The 19,907-nt window shown below is 41.0% G+C and overlaps 1 protein-coding gene across 1 annotated transcript; it reads left to right on the top strand.

The window, feature by feature from the left end:
* The first annotated feature begins 1,577 nt into the window (after positions 1–1,577).
* Positions 1,578–3,518, top strand: KCNJ11 (potassium voltage-gated channel subfamily J member 11). The gene has a single exon (XM_018076057.3). The coding sequence runs from the start codon at positions 1,624–1,626 to the stop codon at positions 2,824–2,826; it is 1,203 nt and encodes a 400-aa protein (XP_017931546.1). The 5' UTR covers positions 1,578–1,623; the 3' UTR covers positions 2,827–3,518.
* Positions 3,519–19,907: the final 16,389 nt, after the last annotated feature.

A 19,907-nucleotide genomic window follows, 5' to 3' on the forward strand; every position in this document is an offset into this window, starting at 1 on the left:
AGGAGAAATCACGCAGTATTGGGAAACTGGACCATCTAAAAGGAATAGATGTGTGCAAGGACACGCAACTATTCATGTATAAAAAGTAGAAATAGTCTAAAGTAAGCGTTTAATTGCAAGACCCATAACAACTGCTCAGAATGCTCAGTGATTACTTCAAAATGCTAGTCTGAAATCCCTAGGTGGGCCACTTTAAGTAGCTGTAGGTGGTGAAAGTTAATTTCAGCCCCAACTGGCTGACTCCCAGATATCAACTGGGCAATTGCCTTGCCCAGGGAATCAGTGCCAATAGCTGTTTACAGGGTGTATCACAGCACTTAGAGCTTAAACTGAAGGGAAAGTCCATGGACACGTGCAATTAGAAAAAAAATAATCACAAATCCACTGGCACTGAAGAAAAACCCCTTATGCAGGATTGCTAATTGCTAAAACATCCTAGGATGTTTTAGCAATTCTACAATGTTGGTGTCTAAACTGAAATAGAAACAAAATATTGAAATTAGAGTAAGTAAACACATGGATGAGAATATTGCTGTTTACACAACAGAGAAGTCAGATCAGAATGTTTCTGAATAATGCATCTTGTCAGGAAGATACATCCTTTCAGGCGTGCACATGTATGTATTTACACCCACAGAGACATCGTAGTGCCACAGATGGGTTCTACCTTCCTGCCTCCTTTTGTTGCCTCTTCCGAGGATATGCCCCTCTGGAAGTTCATGTCACCAGGGGTTAACCCTTTGCAGCTGGATCATTTTTATTGCAATTTTTACTTCTATTTGGACTATAGACATTTTCCTGAGCAGCCATAGCTCATGTAAGTTCATGGGCTCCTTTGTTAAAAAAAAAAAAAAATAAAAAAAAAAATCCTTGTTTAGTCTAAATAACTCTAGAAAATTTTATAAGTGGGATTGAACCCCTTTAGTTCCAGGTCTGCGTTTAACCATTATATCCTTGGATTTAGCTTCTTCAAGCAAATTTTAGAAGTGGGATTCAGTCCTTTTATTTCCAGGTCTCTGTGTAACCATTATATCCTTGGATTTAGCTTCTTGAAGCAAATTTCCTGCCACCAACTGCCCGATTTATTAGATGAACACTTTCCTCTTTTTGAAGAAAAACGTGCAGGTGAATTTCAGGAATTTTATTATTATTATTATTAATATTAAAAATTCGTTTTAAAAAATTGCCCAGTACCGTTTCTTTTCTGTCTTTCTTTTTTTTGTATTTCACGGAGTAATCACCTGACCCGAAGCCACAGCATCCCACAAAGCAGCCCCCGGTTAACGGAAGGCAGCTGGGGGAGTAAATCCATCCTGGATCAAATGTTTACAAACAAACAGCGGCACGAAACCCTTCCTCAGGGGAAAAAAAAAGAAAAAAAAAATTAAAAAAAATAAAAAAAAACCACCCTGAGGGGTAAAAGGTAAAGGAACGCCCCCAGCTCGCACGGGGAGCGATCCAGGACCGGTTCCGGCGGGGGCTGCGGCGGCGCCGTTTCGCCCCGCTCTGCCCCCGGGCGCGGCCGCCCCCCGTCCCCGCCGCACTCACATACACACACAGACACCGTCCCTCCCGCCCCCGGTGCTCGGGGCGGTGCTGAGCGGCGAGCGGCGGCGGGGAGCCATGCTCTCGAGGAAGGGGATCATCCCCGAGGAGTACGTGCTGACCCGGCTGGCGGAGGATGTGCCGGATCACGCCCGGTACCGCGCGCGGGAGAGGCGGGCGCGTTTCGTGGGCAAGAACGGCGCCTGCAATGTGGCCCACAAAAATATCCGGGAGCAGGGACGCTTCCTCCAGGATGTCTTCACCACGCTGGTGGACCTCAAGTGGCCACACACGCTGCTCATCTTCACCATGTCCTTCCTCTGCACCTGGCTGCTCTTCGGCATGGTCTGGTGGCTCATCGCCTTCGCCCACGGGGACCTGGACCACAGCACGCGGCTGCAGCGGGACCCCGGGGAGGGAACAGCAGGGGCCCAGGCCAACTTTGTACCCTGTGTGACCAGCATCCACTCCTTCACCTCCGCCTTCCTCTTCTCCATCGAGGTGCAGGTGACGATCGGCTTTGGCGGGCGCATGGTGACGGAGGAGTGCCCGGCCGCCATCCTGGTGCTGATTGTGCAGAACATCGTGGGGCTGGTGATCAACGCCATCATGCTGGGCTGCATCTTCATGAAGACCTCGCAGGCCCACCGGCGGGCCGAGACCCTCATCTTCAGCAAGCACGCGGTCATCGCCCTGCGGGAGGGCAAGCTCTGCTTCATGCTGCGCGTGGGCGACCTCCGGAAGAGCATGATCATCAGTGCCACCATCCGCATGCAGGTGGTGAAGAAGACCGCCAGCCTGGAGGGGGAGGTGGTGCCCCTCAACCAGATCGACATCCAGATGGAGAACCCCGTGGGGGGCAACAGCATCTTCCTCGTCTCCCCACTCATCATCTACCACGTGATAGACAAGAACAGCCCCCTCTATGACATTTCCCCCATGAACCTTCACCACCACGAGGACCTGGAAATCATTGTCATCTTGGAAGGGGTGGTGGAGACCACAGGCATCACCACTCAGGCCAGAACCTCCTACCTGGCAGACGAAATCCTCTGGGGCCAAAGGTTTGTGCCCATTGTGGCAGAGGAAGATGGGAGATACTCTGTGGATTACTCTAAATTTGGCAACACAGTGAAAGTGCCCACCCCTTCTTGCACTGCGAGGCAGCTGGAGGAGGACAGGAGCATTATGGACACCATGACATTGTCCCCTAAAAGCACAATAAGGAGGAGGTCTGTCAAGCTAAAACCCAAGTTTACCATAAGTGAAGAGCCTTCCTGATGCCTTCTGACTGGAAAACTCTGTTAGGGCTTTGTATCTGAAAGATGATCTCATGAACTCAAAACACTGAGGTGGCCTCTTACTTTTTTTTAAATTCAGGTTGGTAGCACAAGGTATGTTCTGGTGTTATTTATTGTGGGGAAATCTAAAGCTAATTATATTTTTTTAAAGATGTGAGAGATTTCAAGCAGAACTGGGTGTAGGAAAATCATGGTCTGCAGCTTTAAATTTCAAGTCAGACTATTTAATTGCACGATCATTCTGCATTGATTCAACTGCAGGTAATAACACATTTTCTCAAAAAATAAATGTGTATTTATCCTCAGACATTGCAGTTTTTAGGGTCTTGCAGTGTTCGCAAGTCAGTAGTTTTTAACTGCTTTTTTTTCTTACTTGAACAATCAATATAGCAAAATAAAATATTAATAATTAATAAAGTAGGCTGGATTTAAATTATAACAAAAGGGTCAGACAATGTTATGTATGACAGAAGACCAGATCTGGAAGTGTCTATATATTATACTCTATGTCTCAAAGAAATATACTGCTGGATTTGCATCATCCATATTGTGTTGTATGGAGCCACTCCTACCAGATGCAATATGAAATGTATTTGAATATTTACCTTTGTTTATTTTAAAAACCTTTACACTTCCAAAATAAAACATTCAGGAATACCTATTTGGACTGTACCTTTCTGATAGTAAGCAATACTTTGCCTTTAAAAGGAGTAACAGATAATACACAGTTCAAATTAACTATAAATCAGAAAAATTCTCTATTTCAGTTTCTACATGAAGAGAAGCAACATTCCCCTCCGCCCAAGCCACATGGCCATAGGACACTCAGTAAAAAAATTAACCTCTCTTGGGTCATGGTGAATTCTGCTAGATAATCAGAGAATAAAAATAGAATTAGATATTTTAAATGAAAGGCCAATGCTGAATGCTGAAATTATATCTGCATGCAGTAGGCAAAACCTTTCACTCCTTTCCCTTTTATAAAAGAAGCTGAGGTTTTTGTGCTTAGGGGAAGGAGGGATGTGTAAGACAGTGTGGTCACTTCTGGGATGCTGTGTCACAAAATAAACTCCTGCTGAGGAAGCGATTCCCTTTCTAATTTCATCCTGATCTCCCTGCACACCCGGCGCCTGCCTTGGTTTTTAGCTGAATTCCAGATCTGTCATTTGCCAGCAAACATGAAGGAGCCATGTTCACCCGCTCAGCTTCACAGTGATAACAGGAGCAATTCCCCTTAGCACACTCCTGCAAATCCACTATCTGGGCACACTGGTAACAGCAGCAATTTTATTTCTATGCAGGGTGATCAGGAGGTAGCTCCAGGATTAACTACAGTGCAACCAGTCACCCAGGAAAAAAATATAATGTTAAATACAACCTAAAAATAAGTATTACAGAACTGATCCAACGCCTGGTTACACAAGCTGTGCTGAGAGGCACCAAGTTAGTTTCAACTTAAAGGAGCTTCTAGTATCAAGTCTTGTGTGTTATGTAGTTCACAACAGACACCCAAAATGGTTTGTGTTGGCAACATTATGGCAAACTTTTTATGCCTTATTAGTGTAACAATAAGACAAACTCATTCAGAAGTATAAGAAAACTTCCATAGTGACTACAGAATGCTTTCAGGCATCTATAATGAAACAGAACAACTTTTGCTGAAATCAAATGTTGTTTTAAAATGCTAAAATATTAGTTATATTTTTGCTGTTTGTGTATTTCAGTTTCATGAAGTCCTGTATCAGCATTATCAGACTGCCAGTTACAGGAATAAATATCTGCTCAGTTTCCAAATTCCCACTACACCAGTACTCTTCTGTGAACAGCTCTCAAAGTGTGATAAGAGTTTGACAACAACAAGACAGGAAAGCTAGCATTAACAAGTAGTCAGCAAAGAAAATTTGGAAAGGCATATTTTACATTTGTAATCATACCCCCCCCCTTATTTTTTAAAATGCTGAACGGTTAAATGCCTTTGATGATTAAGTTTTTTCCGTCAGATTGAGTTGAACTGTCGCATTATTTTCCAGCTTTCCCTTTTACTGCCCCTATGCCGTCTCCCGTTGCCTGTCAGAGAGCACTTACCGTAGAGCTACCTGCATTTCCCAGGCACCTTCGTTCCTTTGAAAGTTCATTTTTTTTAATCACATGTCACAATAGCACTGCTCTATTCTTACAAGAGCCATAGACAAAATATTAGTTAGCTTTCCGGTGACTTGAAATCTTTGACTTCTCTATAATCTCCTTAGTGCCTTATTTCAGTGTGTAAGATACACCTTAAGGTTCTCTCATAAAACATTTTCAGCTCTGGTTGCAATTTTAAAGCTCTTTTCAAGGTTTGACCTAAATGTGAAGCAGTTTCAGCAGCAATACCATGCAACTATTTTCAGGAACTGATGCAAGCTTCTTTTTGCCTCAGGGAGATCTGTGAAGGAGAGAGGTAGAAAATTCTCTTTGTTCACTGTGAATGGAAGGGAAAAGATGGGAGGAAACAGTTTGCTTTCACTGGGCTGCTGTCAGGACCATCTTTTATGTCACTTCTTTTACAAGAATTGGCCTGATTTTCCACATCTTGCAATAAAGAGACATCAAAATATTATGAGGTAGGCAGGATTTGTGCTGTTAAAACAGTGAATTATTTGAATCGAAGTGTTGGTGATTTTGAATCTTGGGATTGTTTTGATCTAAAATCCTTCTGTTCTTTCACCATTGAAAATACTCAAAAGCATTTCAGGGGCAGAACAAGGAAGAGTAAGCATATTTATTTTGCACTAGGGATATCACTTCTTTTTGGGGATCCTTTCATTTTGCCATTTACACAGTATTTAGGAGCACAGGTATCTGAAATTTTTCTGAAAGTTGCACTTGTGCCGACCGCCCCCATTCTCTGTGGGAGGGTTCTGAAGAAGGCGTCGGTGCAAATCATTTGACGTACAAAAGTTCCTCATTCTCAGCAATGAGCAAACACTGCAGTTTTTTGTAGTTGAAGTCCAAAGTGAGTGGGCTTTTGAACTTTCCTTCTCAGCCCACGTCTGCTTTTTGGTAGGTGGTATCACAATTTGGATCCTGCTTAGCAGCCGGGGAGAGTGTGCCGTGGCTCCCACATGTCCTCTGCACAGAAACCAGCATGAGGGAAGCCAGAGGCTTGCCCTGGCTGAGGTGTGGACATGAACACAAGAAGTAGGAAGCACAGGTTTTGTAGTGACCCAGTGATGAGTTTTGGGTGTGGCAGAACCAGCTGAGTCCATGGGAATTGCCTTTCATGTGCTTCAGAGTCCAGATATCATCATTAGTTTGTTCTCATAAGTTCACACTGTTTAGTGCATTCTAACTGGAGCTTGTGAAGCTGCTTGGATGGAGAGAAGGGTCATAAAGCTGGTTAATCAGAAAGGGAGACTGGAGAACACTTATGTTTTATGCCATAGTTTTAAAATACTTGTAGTGACTGCTGGTGAGCCACTGAACGTATCAGTTTCGTGTTGTGTTTCCTAATGAAATCAAGGGACATACTTGTGCAAAATTAGAGCATAACAAGGTCCCACTTTGTCTCTTTATCCCTCAAGGCCATGATAAATACAGTACTTCAGTAGTACATGTCCCTATAAAATAGATACAAACCAGAAGTGAACTGAGGAGGTGGCATATGAGGGCACAAGGGAGTAAGGGACACAAAATAAATACATTTAAAATCCTGAAATTACACAGTGAGAAGACAAGAAGTAATGAACTGTTTTCTTTTGAAGGACCAGCAAAGGTGTGACAATGCTGATATGTGAGATCAGAGGCCTAAAAAGCAGCTATGAGAGGCTGGTATAAAAGTCTTTAAGAAGGCCATGGTTTACATGCTAGCATAGATCAGCAACAGGGTCAATGTCAAAATTCTGGCTGCCCTGTAAGGCGAGACTGCAGGCTGGGCATGATCAGCATTACTCAATCCAGTGGGTCAATATTGCTGTGTGTTGAGCAAGGTACGAGTCACAACAGAGCCCTATTGGAAGCAGTGTTAGGAGGACTTTTTGGCATCTGACCCTTGTGGTTAGTTATTTATTAATAGTTAATAATATCAAACTAACAGGTAATTAATAGTTTTTTGAAAACTGAATTTGTTTCTTCATGTTTTCCTTTCTCTTCCACTCTTTCTTTGTACATCAGTGTCCCCTTAAAGTAATTATCATAGGTGTGCTAGCACCAGTTGTTTGGGATAAAGCACAAGAATGTTTTGAGAAATAAAATACAACATTTAAATAGATACTAGAAACCCAAAAATCCTCTGTGAAATTGTCAAGCGTGCAACTTTAATAGTGGTTATTTGTACAAAGCATGGAAATACCTATTCCTAGGAACTGGATATTAATAAACCACCATGAATTATTCCCTCTTGTTCGTTTTGCAGGTTTGTGTGGAAGGGGAAGTGCTTTAGCTCTTCAGATTAAGGTTGAGGAGAAAAGAAGAAGGTTCAAAATCACTGCATTTTAGGCTCCCTGGTTACACCTTTCCCTCTCCTCATGCTCAAAGTCATACTGGTGTGTCCACTAAAAATGGGCAGGGTCAGTACTCCTTGCAGTGCATGTTCCTGTGTGGAACTTCCTTTATCCAGGCCCAGCTGCCCCATTCCAAGGTGGACATCTCAAACCCATCAGCCCTGATCCAAGCTTCCTGGAAGGCAGTAGAAAAATTTCCACCTGTTTCAGTGTGGTTTTGGATCAAATGGCATAATCTGCCAACCTGCTGAAAGCATGTGCTGCAGCAGAAAGGGGGATTTAACCATCACTGCAGACCTTACTGAAGTGAAGATGCTGTTTGAGGTGAAAGGACCCTTGGGTGAAGAAGGCCTTGGGTGAGCTGGACCAGAGCAGGCGGTGGGACGTGTGTTCAGCGTGGCTGGGGACTGTCAAACTGCCTGTGACAAGTGACTCAGTGCACTATTTTTGATCCAGCAACGGGAGAAAGATACGTGATACAAACCTCCATACCCCCAAGGAGAACTATTAAAAGAGCAGAAGACATTCTTAAGAGGCTGCAGATGCCGCTGCCTCCATCCTACTCTAAGCACCACTGGGTGCCTACAGAGGATGGTATGCTGCATGTTTTTCTGGCTTATGCCCCTGTTTTAATATATAGTGTGACTTTAAGGAGTTATCACAGGGGAATGACTCAGTTTAAAGAGAATTTTCAAAAATCACCACTTGCAGCTCCTCTTCACCACTTGCCTCTGTCAACCTTTGTGCCTTAGGAGTTTAAATGCCAATGGAAACATCCAATGAGGGTTTCCTAACCAGCTCCCTTACTGCAAAGCTCAGCAACATTAAATAAGCAATCCAATCTGAACTGGAGAGAGTTTAGAGGCCTTGTGACAGTGGCCCCACAGAGAACCATGTCTTCTCTTTCTTTCCCTTGCAGGAGCTGAGGCCCTGAGCTGGGAGTAGGGCTGCCACATGCTATGGCAGGAGGTGGGAGCCACATTTTTATTTCTCTAGTTCTTCCTTTTACCTTTGCTATTTTAAGTGGCCAATACCTGCTTATGGTTTTGCCTTTATGTTTTCTCTGCCCAAGAGAGGGTAGGCACAGCATATAAATAGCATTGTTGTTGTTATATGTTATTCCTGAGTGAAGCTGAAGCGCAGAAATTAACAGTGAGCATCAGTGCCAGAAAGAAGGGACCCTTGACTTCAATGAGCCCCCCTTCTATCCAGCCCTCATTTTAAATCCTGAGCCTTTAAATCCAAGAGAGCTTGCCAAGGAGTTCATTAGCACCAGGATTTCCCTCTTAGGGTTGGGAACTATTAGGTTAATGGGGTGGGCAGCTGACTCAAATAGTCTCTGATGGTGCCTTTGCTGTAATAGTGATGCTGTTCCGGCTTCAGCATCTCCTGGGAACTTCTTCCTGTGCCTTGTGAGTAAAAATCCTGTTTTATTTCCTTTTCTCTAGCACAGAGAATATGGCCCTTGTGTCTATTGTATAATCCTCTATGCTAAGGCACTTGAATGACTTGAATGTTTATGTCATTGTCTTAGATCAACTTGTCCTGTTTGTCATGTACCTGAAAGGAGGTTGTAGTGAGATGGGTTTTGGTCTCTTTTTGCTGAGTAAGAAGGGACAGGACAAGAGCAAATGACCTCAAGATATGCCAGGGAAGGTTTAGACTGGATATTAGGAAAATTTTCATCAGTGAAAGCATGGTAAGGCATTGGAACAGGCTGCCCAAGGAAGTGGTCGAGTCACAACCTCTGGGGGTATTAAAAAGCCGTGGTGCTGAGGGACGTGGTTTGGTGGTGGACTTGGCAGAGCTGGACTAATGGTTGGACTTGCTGATCTTAAGAGTCTTTTCCAACCTAAACAATTCTTTTATCGTAAGTTCTCACTGTCTCCCGATGAGTGCATACAAGTAATGGAGATGTTAGTTCTACTTTAGTTTTAAAACTTGAGGAATAAAAGTTAGATAATGCTTCTTTCATGGGATGGGTGGACAAGAGAAGCAGTGAGATAAGCAGGAAGATCAGAGTGATGTTCTTGCAAAATGTATGGATTTTGGTGTAGCAGAGTGCCCAGAGAGCACCTTCCTTGTGTAAAATGATGGTAAATTTTGAACCTGAGGGTAAAGAAGGTACCCTACCCAGTGATGTTTTACAAGATGTCTGTCACTCTGTATGTATACTAATCACTGAATATACCAGATGGCTTGATTTGAAGGAACTAATGGCTGGCTACATCAACCTTGGACAAAGCTTGTGCTTGCTGAGAATTTATCTAGAATTACAGACAATAAACAGATATTTTTTTGAAAGTCAGTATCTATCTTTAAAAATTACTTTGTAGGAAGTAGCTGTTATTTTCTCACAGATTTTCTTCTATCAGGAGTTGTCTGGATATTCATAACTGAAATCTTTACATTTAGAATCCACCTGCTTTGCTAATTGGATCCATTTGGTTTGAAAGTTTGTTCTTTCATGTTTCCTTTTTGTAATTTTTATTCGAATTTTTTTCCTACTTACTTTGTTCATTACTGTACATAACCTGAAAAGCACATCACCTCTGTTGTGCTCTTGATCATCTATTTAAGGAGAAAAATAAAATAAAAAGTTCCACAGTGTGTCATAACCCTGTGACCTGTGGTCAGAACTCTTGAATTACAGTACTACCATTCAAGATATTTCCATGGTATCACAAGTGTTTCTACTCTTTTGCCCAAATCTGTCCTCACTGAAGAGAATCCATTTTCTTTTTAAGTGGAGTTAAATCCAATTTTAAAATTTATGTTTCCTCAAAAGTCTCCTCTTCAGTAGAAACCTCACGTTTGGACCTACATTCTTCACTCTGTTTTATGTTTTGCAAGTTACGTAGGAGATGAAACCAAATCCCTCCTCAGGCAGTCCTTATTTTCTGCTTCTTTCTCCATTGGGAATAGTCCCTTAAACCAGATAACTAAACTCAATCGGTTTCTATTACTTTCATGTACCTGGCACTGAGGTGTCACATCCACAATAGCCTTTGGATGTGTAGTAATGCACTTCATCTTCGATGTGGAAACTGCTTCTTGGCTGGATGAATCAGAATTGTTTATTTTACTTTTCCAGAGAGAAGAGAATAAGTGTTTTAGCAGCAAAGCTATTCCATAAATGTGTCATATTGGATGAATGGTTTTGTGTTTTACTGTTAAAACTGTAATTTTCACACTTCTCTGTAACATTAAATAACTACCTGAAGAGACAACTATAAATATAAGACTCCCTGCCAGCTTGTTCCTCTTGTTTGGACTTGGCCTTGAGTAGGCTCAGTGTGAAACTTGCATGTTCAAAAACATTCTCTTTTACCCCTGAACCTCTGTCTGGACTTCCAGAGGTCCCTTACTGCCTCCTTCAGGTGACTTTCATATCAAAAATCAGCTTCATTTAAAAACTACCAAAATCAACCTGGAGACAACTTATTTGCTGGTGATGAACAATATGGATTTTGCCTATTTCTTCCTCTTGTTAATCCCAATTCTGGAGTTCTGTAGGTTATACAGGGCCAAGCAGCTGCTGAATAAACACTCTGTCACTTATCGCACCTTCCAGTAATGTTTGCCTGGTGAGGTGAGGGTCATGCTCAGGTGTGATATTGTCAGAATGGCCTTTATAGCTCTGTTTTAAAACTAAAAATGGAGTTTTGTTGTTCATGGTTTTGTGTGCCTTTGATTTGGTGTCAGAGAGAGTTTATTAGCAGCCCTGTTAGGTTCTTCTACAAAGTAGGAAGAAATTAAATTAATTACAATAGTAATACTCTTATCCTGTCCCATCATAAGGGGAGTTAATGTATCTGTAGAAAAATACACGATCTTGTGTTAAAAAGTATTGCCCAATTTACACCACTCAACAAAGTTTTTAGTAGTAGGTATTACTCAATATCCAGTCATCACTGGTTTCCACACTGACTCTCAGAGAAACTACTCCAAAGTGTGCTAAATTCAACAGATGTTGTCTTACTGACTTAAAGAAGTCTGGATGCAGTTCAGAGAAAGCCTGACTAAAATAGTGTACTGGCACTCACATTTCATTCATTTTCCTGAAACAGTTTATTATAAGTGAAAAAATACTGATCAGCATTAATTCAGAAGTTTGACTTGGTCCTTAGTGAGTTATTGGTGGAAAGTTCTTTTAGTTTGCTTTTCAAGTTTATGGTATTGCTTTAGTTCATTCAACTGTAAAACTGGGATAGAAAATTGAAAATTTCCACATAATTCTGATATACCAAAATACTTTCTTAGAGATATGATCTCCTTTAGGTAAGACTCCAATACCTCTGATAACTTTGTGGGGTGTCTTATTCCTTTATCCAACCAGTCTAAAAGAAGCTTGAGTATTTAAAAACTAGTATCCAAATTTAAACTAATTTCTAAGAGATAACAAACAATAATAAAACAATACACTTTGCCTGCAAGCTTAAGTTGAAAGGTTTGCTCTGCACACCTGTTTGATGTTGTCAGGTACAAAATTTGATACGGAAAGTTCAAGACACACCAAGTCTGATTGGCTGTGGTTTGTGTAGGAATTTCTCTTGTCATGGAGAAAGGAGGAGGCTTTGCTAAACCAAGAGAGAAAGTCTTCCATTAAAAAGCTGCTGCAGTAAAATACTCCTGGGACACTAAGCCAAGAGTGATTTATTATAGAGGAAAGAACTGCAACAGAAAAAAAAAAGTGTCTGTGTGCTGGTTTTTGGGTGCCCTATACCTGGTCTCAGTAAGACACTGAGTACATACATACCAATAGTCATACTGCATATATGACTTAGAAGAGAGAAATCTTACTCTTTGTTAAAGGAGGTGGCTTTTTTTCCTTGCAGCAGGAATATGACCAAAGTATGACTCCTATCAACACTATAGCAATAAAGCACTTGACTTGGACAGGCTGTTCTGAGCCCATTCACCATCATCCACCAACTAAAACATTCTGTTACTTTGCTACAAAAAAGATTTATAGTTTGAGGACAAACTCGTTAAGAAGTAAACCCCAGGCAAGTGTTTGATGGTAACAGTCCTCAAATATGAAATGTAAAATCTATACTGCTTTCTTGCCGCTAGAATTTTACAGCAGGGTAAATATGAAATTACATATTGTGGTTGAGAGGGTAAGTGAAATAGATCCTGTCAGATATGATATCTCATGGAAAGCAAATTGGTGGTGGAATAGCTGGATTAAAGGTAACAGAACCTCAATTTTTGGCTTTTATTTTTTTCCCAACCACTTTACTTTCAGCATTTCATAGCAGGGAGTATAACATTCTTAACTCATTTGAAATAAAACAATTCAAGGAAAGCAAATATCCAAGTTAAATTCAACCTTTGTTTGCGCCAGTTTCTTAGAGCTTTTGTAAAGACTCTCGGTAGCAAAAATAACATGCCAAATGAATATACCTGTGTGGACTAATTCTATAGAAGCTTTAGCCGGTGTCTCCTGGGCCTGAACCAAGCTTGCATGGTGACTCATGAGTTACACCTTCCTGTTCCAAATGACTCTGTACAACTGAAATAAAATTATTTTCCCCTACAAATTACATCAAACAGTTCTTTGTACTGCCCTCACAGTGAAAGGACCCATAGATGTAGTATACATACCTGGGAACCTTAGGAATCTCTCTTTTTTTTTTTTTTTTTTTTTTTTTTTTTTAGTTTTCTCCAGGCTACAAAGTACATGACTTTGAAAGCATTTTTTTCCCACAAATATGAAAGCTGTAGTGTTATCTGAAGCATGGAATTGAGGTAGAAGCAGTTGCCTGAGTGGGCCAGTAACTCTTGTCTTGATTGTATGTCCTCCATTAACCACTAAGTTTAAATCTCTTCAGGTCAGAAACCACTTAGTCTCTGTGTCTGTGTGCATAGAGTATATAATATTTCTTACTGCTAGATAAGTTGTTAAAAGGAGGCTAAAGAAATTTATTTATCTCTTTATAGCCTTGGTATTTATATAGCTGGTTAATTATACAGGAAGCAAGAGGAATCCTGTCTCAGTAAGGAATATGAGAAATAATGTTCTTTTGACAGCTTAAACATAACAAACCTCTAGTCCTCTGGATATGAAAATGTATTTATTTATACTAATTTAGTACTCATCCACCTACAGGGCTTCTGTAACAAATGTAACATGTAATTACATATTTTATTTTCCCTGGTTCATGAAGTTCCCAGCTTCTCCTTGCTAGTCCTTCTTATGGTCCCCTAAAAACAGCGATGCCAGCACAATTTAAAAGGTTATGAATTGGAGCAGTTTCCCTGCTGCAGAATAATCTATTTATTTTCTCTTAAAGGGTAAGTGTCATCTTATTAAAATATGCTGCCTCAGGAAAATACTTAACAAACTCCAAGAGCTATTCTTTCCTTTTTTTTTTCTGTAATAGTGTCTTAAAAGCTTCCAAAAGTCGTAGAGCATTACATCTGCTCAATGGATTAGGCTCCCTGATTTGCAGCAGGGGAGGCAGGAATACAGGTGCTGTGGACACTGAAATTCTCAGGCTAGCTCTGTTTCTCAAGATTAATCTAGTCCTTGGGCTAGATTTAAATCTACATCTACATTTTTCTTTCTTTTGTGTGCATTAGTTTGCAAGTGCAGTGCTCTGTAGGTGTGTCATAGTGGAACACTCAGGTATGCATAGGATTTTTTTTTTAGCACTTTATTAAAATCATGACAAATCCTGTGAAATCTGATCAGGAGCAGTATCTTTGTTGCTCCTTAGGTTTGGCCCTCTCAAAACTCTCTGTTTTTGGCATGTCAGTGCTTATAAAGCTGGACATCCAGGACACAGCTGCACTGACCTCACTCCAGGGCAGACTGAGCAAATCTGACTCACGACAGAGCAAACGCAGGTTTAAAGACAGTGTGTCCTCTCCAGATGTTTTCAAGTGGATCAAAGAGGAAAGCATAAACACATTGCCCAAAGGACACAGGATAAGAGAGTCACCTTGTAAACTGAGGGAACAGGATTTCCTTGTAGTATTCTTTGAATGTGCAAGATCAGCAATGAACTGCACTGCAGGGTCTTGTAAATGAAATTTGGTTTTCCTTGCAATACAGTTTTGTCTCCAGCAGGAAGAGACCCTTTCATTTTTAACTTCAGTACCTGTGGAGGATCCTTCTGAGAGTTACTCATCACCTCTATGCCTAAAGAGTTCAATTCCTTCAGGAAAGAAAGAATGGGCTCTCCAAGTTAAAGTGCCTGCACAGCAGTTGGCGTGCCCATTAAACATTGCACTGCATCCAGCACTGGTAGGGCTAAAAAGCAAATCACCAGATTCCTTTAAATGTTATCAAGACAATATAGAGCACTGCAAGGTGCTGACTGGGGGGGTTCCTCATCCTGGAGAGGAATCCCTACTGGAAGCTCATAACATAGGCAAAGAGAAAAGGATTGGGGAAGGATAGGTTTCATGGTTGCACCGTACGCAGCTGTTAAATTCCTCTGAAGAAAAGCATGATGTGTTTGAAGGGTGTTTGCTTTCCCTGGTTAGAGAGATCCAGTGGCTATGACCAACAGTGTTTGAGAGATTAAGCTGCCTTCTGTGAAGGGAATGTGACTTCTGTGGGGAAATGGCTTCCAGACATCTTATTTAAGATCTCGGGAAATGCTTTGCATCCTCCTAGTTCCTGCAGGCCTGTGAGGGAAACGACCAGCTGTTGGACAGCTGATTGTGGCAGCTAAGGCAGCTATTTGGAGAAAATACATAGTATTACTAAGAGCAATTCCATGTGAACACATAAGAATCACTGTGTATTCATGTGAGAGTGTCTAGAGTAGAAGACCTGGAGACAAAGAATGCCCACCCTTACAGCAGCGAGATGAAAATTTGGGAGTTTTAAAGTGGACACTTGCTTTAAAAAGATTATCTTTTTTAACACTGACCGTAGCTCTACCAACTGTAAATCCCACACCTCCTTGTCTTCCAGAAACTAAACTATACTGTCACTTCATGGCAAAGCATTTTGACAGTCAGTGGTGTTGTCCACTCAAGAGAATGTTACTTCTGTCTCTCTTTATAAAAAATATAGTAAAAAATATATGATACAAGAGTGTCATAAATGATTTCAGTGGAAGGCTCTGCCCTGTGCTGCTCACATACATTTGGAAAAACATGAATGGTGTGTGGAGCCATGAAAGTCCCGTTCTCCTCTATGTGCACCTGAAACTGAAAAGGTTTTAGATTGTCCTGGTCCTTTAGCAGAGCTGCTTTATCTTCTCTTGCAGCATTGCTTTGTGTGGTACAGAAGAAAATTTGTACATTCATCTCATATGGATACTTTGGATAAAAACTTTAGTACTAATGGTTGGGATGAAAGCCCACAAGCTGGTGATTCAAAACTGCTTCTTCCTAATGCTTCTTTTCTATGCTTCATTTGAACACTACTAGTTTTTGAGGAACTGTAAGGAAAAAAGGACTCACTTGTTTCTAGATGCACGCTTACCCCCAAGTGCTGGACAGACTGCAGCCAGTTTTAGGGCAGCGTTAAGGAGCTGTGCACCAAGAACAGCTGTGAGCTGCATTTACACAGTGCTAATGACTGCCTGAAATAAGCTTGCGATAGCTTTTTTTTTTTAACTCATAAACATGAATTAATTCTTCACTTTACAAAGGTTTAGATACTAGACTATGATAGTGCATAAAAGTATTTTATTGCCTTATTACTTAAAACATGCAGTTACATTCTCTGGATTGAAGAGCTGCAATTATTTAAACAGTGTTTAGTCCACCACTGATGGCAGACATGTGACTGTACAGTCAGCACAACCAGACAGCCTCCAAGGTTTTTTCTGTGTGGATTTGTTTGTAAATGGGTTATTTAGATGCATAAGTTTGTTAGTGTTTAATAATGAAGAAAGCACCTCATCAAACACTTGAGAGTTACCACTTTGAAGATTTACTGATGACACATGTGCATCAGGCATGAGCAGAATGATGTGTATTAGGCACTTTCTGGGTCAAACTGCATCTTTTCAGTCAGTCCTTTGTGGCAGCATGTGAATACATTGCATCTAGTCCCAGCCCTGTTTTTCCCCTGTTTCATAACTACTGTGTTGCAATTTGGTTCTGAGGGGTTTTTATTTGTTTGGGGGGTTTTGGGTTTTTTTTATATTTAAAAAAATGCTCTGTGCATACTCAGTGCCACCCTGGCTTTGTCCTGAGGAGCCCAAGGGACATCTGAACCATTGAGGACATGTCTAGACTGACAGATGAGCTGTGATGAAACATGCATAAGCCGGCAGGGCCCAGGTCTGCAGTGCCACGTAACAGCACAGATGGCTTAGCAATCTCCAGCCTGCCTGCAGCTGCCAAAGGACCAAAGGAAAACTTTGCTTTTAAGCAAATGGGAGCAAAAGCATGTGAGTGTTGCTTTTGGGAGCTGGGGCTACAGATCACAGTAGCGCTAAAAGAAGTATTCCAGTGCTGGCTGTAGTCGCTGATTCCTCCTTATTAGCCTTAGAATAAAATCATTTGCAAGAACAGTTTTCAGTGTCGAAACTGTAATACAATCAGAATTGAAATTTAGACACTGGAAACCACTGATGTGGTTGATAGGGCTTAATGTACAGGAAAGCAATCAGCCCAACCGAAAGACAAGCAGCTGTTAATACAAAGACTGAGCCAACTGAAATGCAACGGGGGACCTGTAAATAATTAATAGATAAATTAATAAAGACTATTATGGTGATACTGTCATTGCCTGTAGATTGAACTAAATCTACTCATCAGGACAGGCTTTTTTCTTTCTGAAAATGCCGTAGAAATTTAAAACACAGATAGTTATTTAAACTATGAATAGTGTCTCTGATTTATTAAGTTTTATAATCCTCAGTGAACACAAATCTATGAACATTTACAGCATATAATTTTCCTCTTTCCTTGTTAAAAATAAAATGCATAGAAAGAGGTTATTTAGACTAAGAAATATAACTTTTGTGGTTGAAATTGAGCTGTGGCTTTATGTGTAGTAAGCAGCATGACATTGAACACAATTAAACTAGGGATGTGTGGAAACTCCACAAAAACTTAAGGCATGCCTGGATGACAACTCCCTGTTCCTTTATCTCAGTTCAGCATTTAACAGAATTATCTTTATCACTTTGCTTGGCTATTCATTGGTGAATAGCCCTGGGAGCTTAAGACTGAGTGAACCAGCTTCCCTAAACTGGCTCTAATACATGCAACTTTCAGCTTTAGAATTCCCTTGAGGGAGGGAGGAAGCTAATATGAACCAACTTGTCATCTACCTCCAAAGAAGCTGTTCCTTGAGCAGCCTCAGGAGTGACAATGAGCTGGCACCTGTATAATCCTGTTTCCTCCAGCTGTATTTTTTTGGCAGGAATGGCACAGCATTGCCTTTTTTATTTCACTACTACATAGGATCCTACTTGAGGACTGTGGTTTCCAGCTACAAATGTAAATAGTAGCTTTTCCTGGTCAGCACCTTGGGTTTTTAAACACCAAGTAGTTCTCATGTTGTTGTTATCCAGTTGTGGTGCACAGTCCTTGGATGGTACAGAGGTGTCTGTGTTCAGGAAAAGCATCCTTAGCTTAGTGCCTATTTGCACTTTCAGGGCCTCTTTCAAAAGGAAACAGTTTAAAATGTAAGAAATTCATTTTTGTAAAAGAAAAATAAAAGCCCTTTTGAAACATAGCAGATATTGTTTAGCTTTTAAGGGATCATTCAGTTTTCAACGTCCTGTTGTATTGTGTCACCCTTCTGCTCCTTTATTAAGTTTGGAAGTGCTCAGTAATCCTTGTCTTAGACTCCCTCTAGTGAAGAAATGGTATGCAACTGTATATGCTTGTTAGCTGAGAAATCCCTGTGTGTTTTAACAGATGTTGTATCACTTCTCCATGGTATTAAATGCACTGGCAAGGTCTGCACAGCCTCTAGAATTAACATGGGCTCAGGAACTTCACTCATGGCTGCTGAAGTATGTAGTGTCTTTCTGTGGCTGGAAATTTCCATACATACAAGTTTGCAGAGAACTCTACTCCACGGCTGAATAACTCATCCACTCCTCCTAGGTGGGCCCTGGACTTGTGAACTGGGGTAGCTTTGGTATGAACAGAGTGGAGTTAGAGGGCTGCCTGCACTTCATCCCACTTTCTCCACTGTCCCTGGTGATAGCAAGCACAAAAATGGAAGTCTTCAATGTATTATTAACAGCAATGATAAGATAATGAGAGGGTGTGAAATGAGATATTGGAGGAGAAACTCTGTACACTGTGTGTACCATCACCTTCTTTAACACAGAAATGGCTCTGTGGGCAGTTTCTTAGGAGGTACCAGCTGTGAGCTATTGCATGTCAAAGCAAATACACATTTGAGTAGATACAAATTGCTTGCACAGAGACTGAGCAGCAGTCACTGTGCAGTCATTCAGACCAACAGATGCTTGAATTCACAGAAAAGGGGCAAAGAAGGGAGAGGTCAATTTTGTAGTGCTGCTCTATCCCTGCCTTTGTCACTGAAAGACATACCAGGTCTAGAAACTTGGACATCTCTGAAAAAATTACTTTCCCTCACTGATATTGTACTTCACCACACAAGCAAGTATGTGGGCTGTCATTTAGCATAGTATTTGATAGTATAATTATAAAAACTGTTACTATTGGATACAAAGTGTATCTGGCAAGTGTAGCTTTTATGGTATTAGGTAACATTAGAGTAACTGTACATGGTTTTGATATTTGCTGTCTGTGGATGCATAAATAATAGGACTCAAGCTAGATTCCTATTTCTCATGATGTAAAAATAAAAAACCTCTCATTTTTAGAAATGTAACGAAACTATAGTCAGTAGTGCTGGTTTTTTAAATGGGACTCTAATTTCACAATCTTGGTGCGACTATCTCTTGATTTCAGTAACAGATATTTCAGGATGTAAACAAGAAAGTACTGCTGGGGCCAACCTCAGGGACAGCTCTTGGCATCTGCTACCTACTTTTGCATAAATTATCAAGAGACAAGCCATAGTTCAGAGCTTTGCTTGTTTGCAAAATGCCCCTCTACATATTTTTCCTAATCAAGATACACTCACAAGATGGAAAAGTCTAACGTGCCTGGGTATGGCATCATGTCCTGTGGATCTCACCAGACACCTTGCCCCAGCCATTCTGACATCCTGAAGTGGCCAACACCTGGCTACAAATGCAAAATCTCTAACCAAAGAATGTAACCTCTAGAAAAATGGGTTACTAAGCACATGAGTGCTTCACCTTCTCTAGGATTTCTGTTTTGGATCTGAACAAGTCAAAGAAGCGTGTGGTGTTAAGAGTTTGTAATGCTGTTGCAGTAGCATTTTAATTAGTTGGGTTTATATATGAATATATTTTTCTATATATGAATATAGAAAATGGAGCATTCAAGTACCAAATTAGTGAATAGCTATTGCAGTGAGACAGGTGGTGCCAGATCCCTTACATCTTTTTATAAATTCACATCTTTCCAGAATGCAGGAAATGGAGAGCAAAGAGGAAGGACCTCTAAGCAGCAGAGGCGGCTTTGGGGTGACCTCATTGTGGCCTTCCAGTACCTAAAGGGAGCCTATGAGAAGGATGGAGAAAGA

The sequence above is a fragment of the Manacus vitellinus genome, unplaced genomic scaffold (assembly GCF_001715985.3).
Source record: "Manacus vitellinus isolate BGI_N305 unplaced genomic scaffold, ASM171598v3 scaffold_30_pilon, whole genome shotgun sequence".
NCBI lineage: Eukaryota > Metazoa > Chordata > Aves > Passeriformes > Pipridae > Manacus > Manacus vitellinus.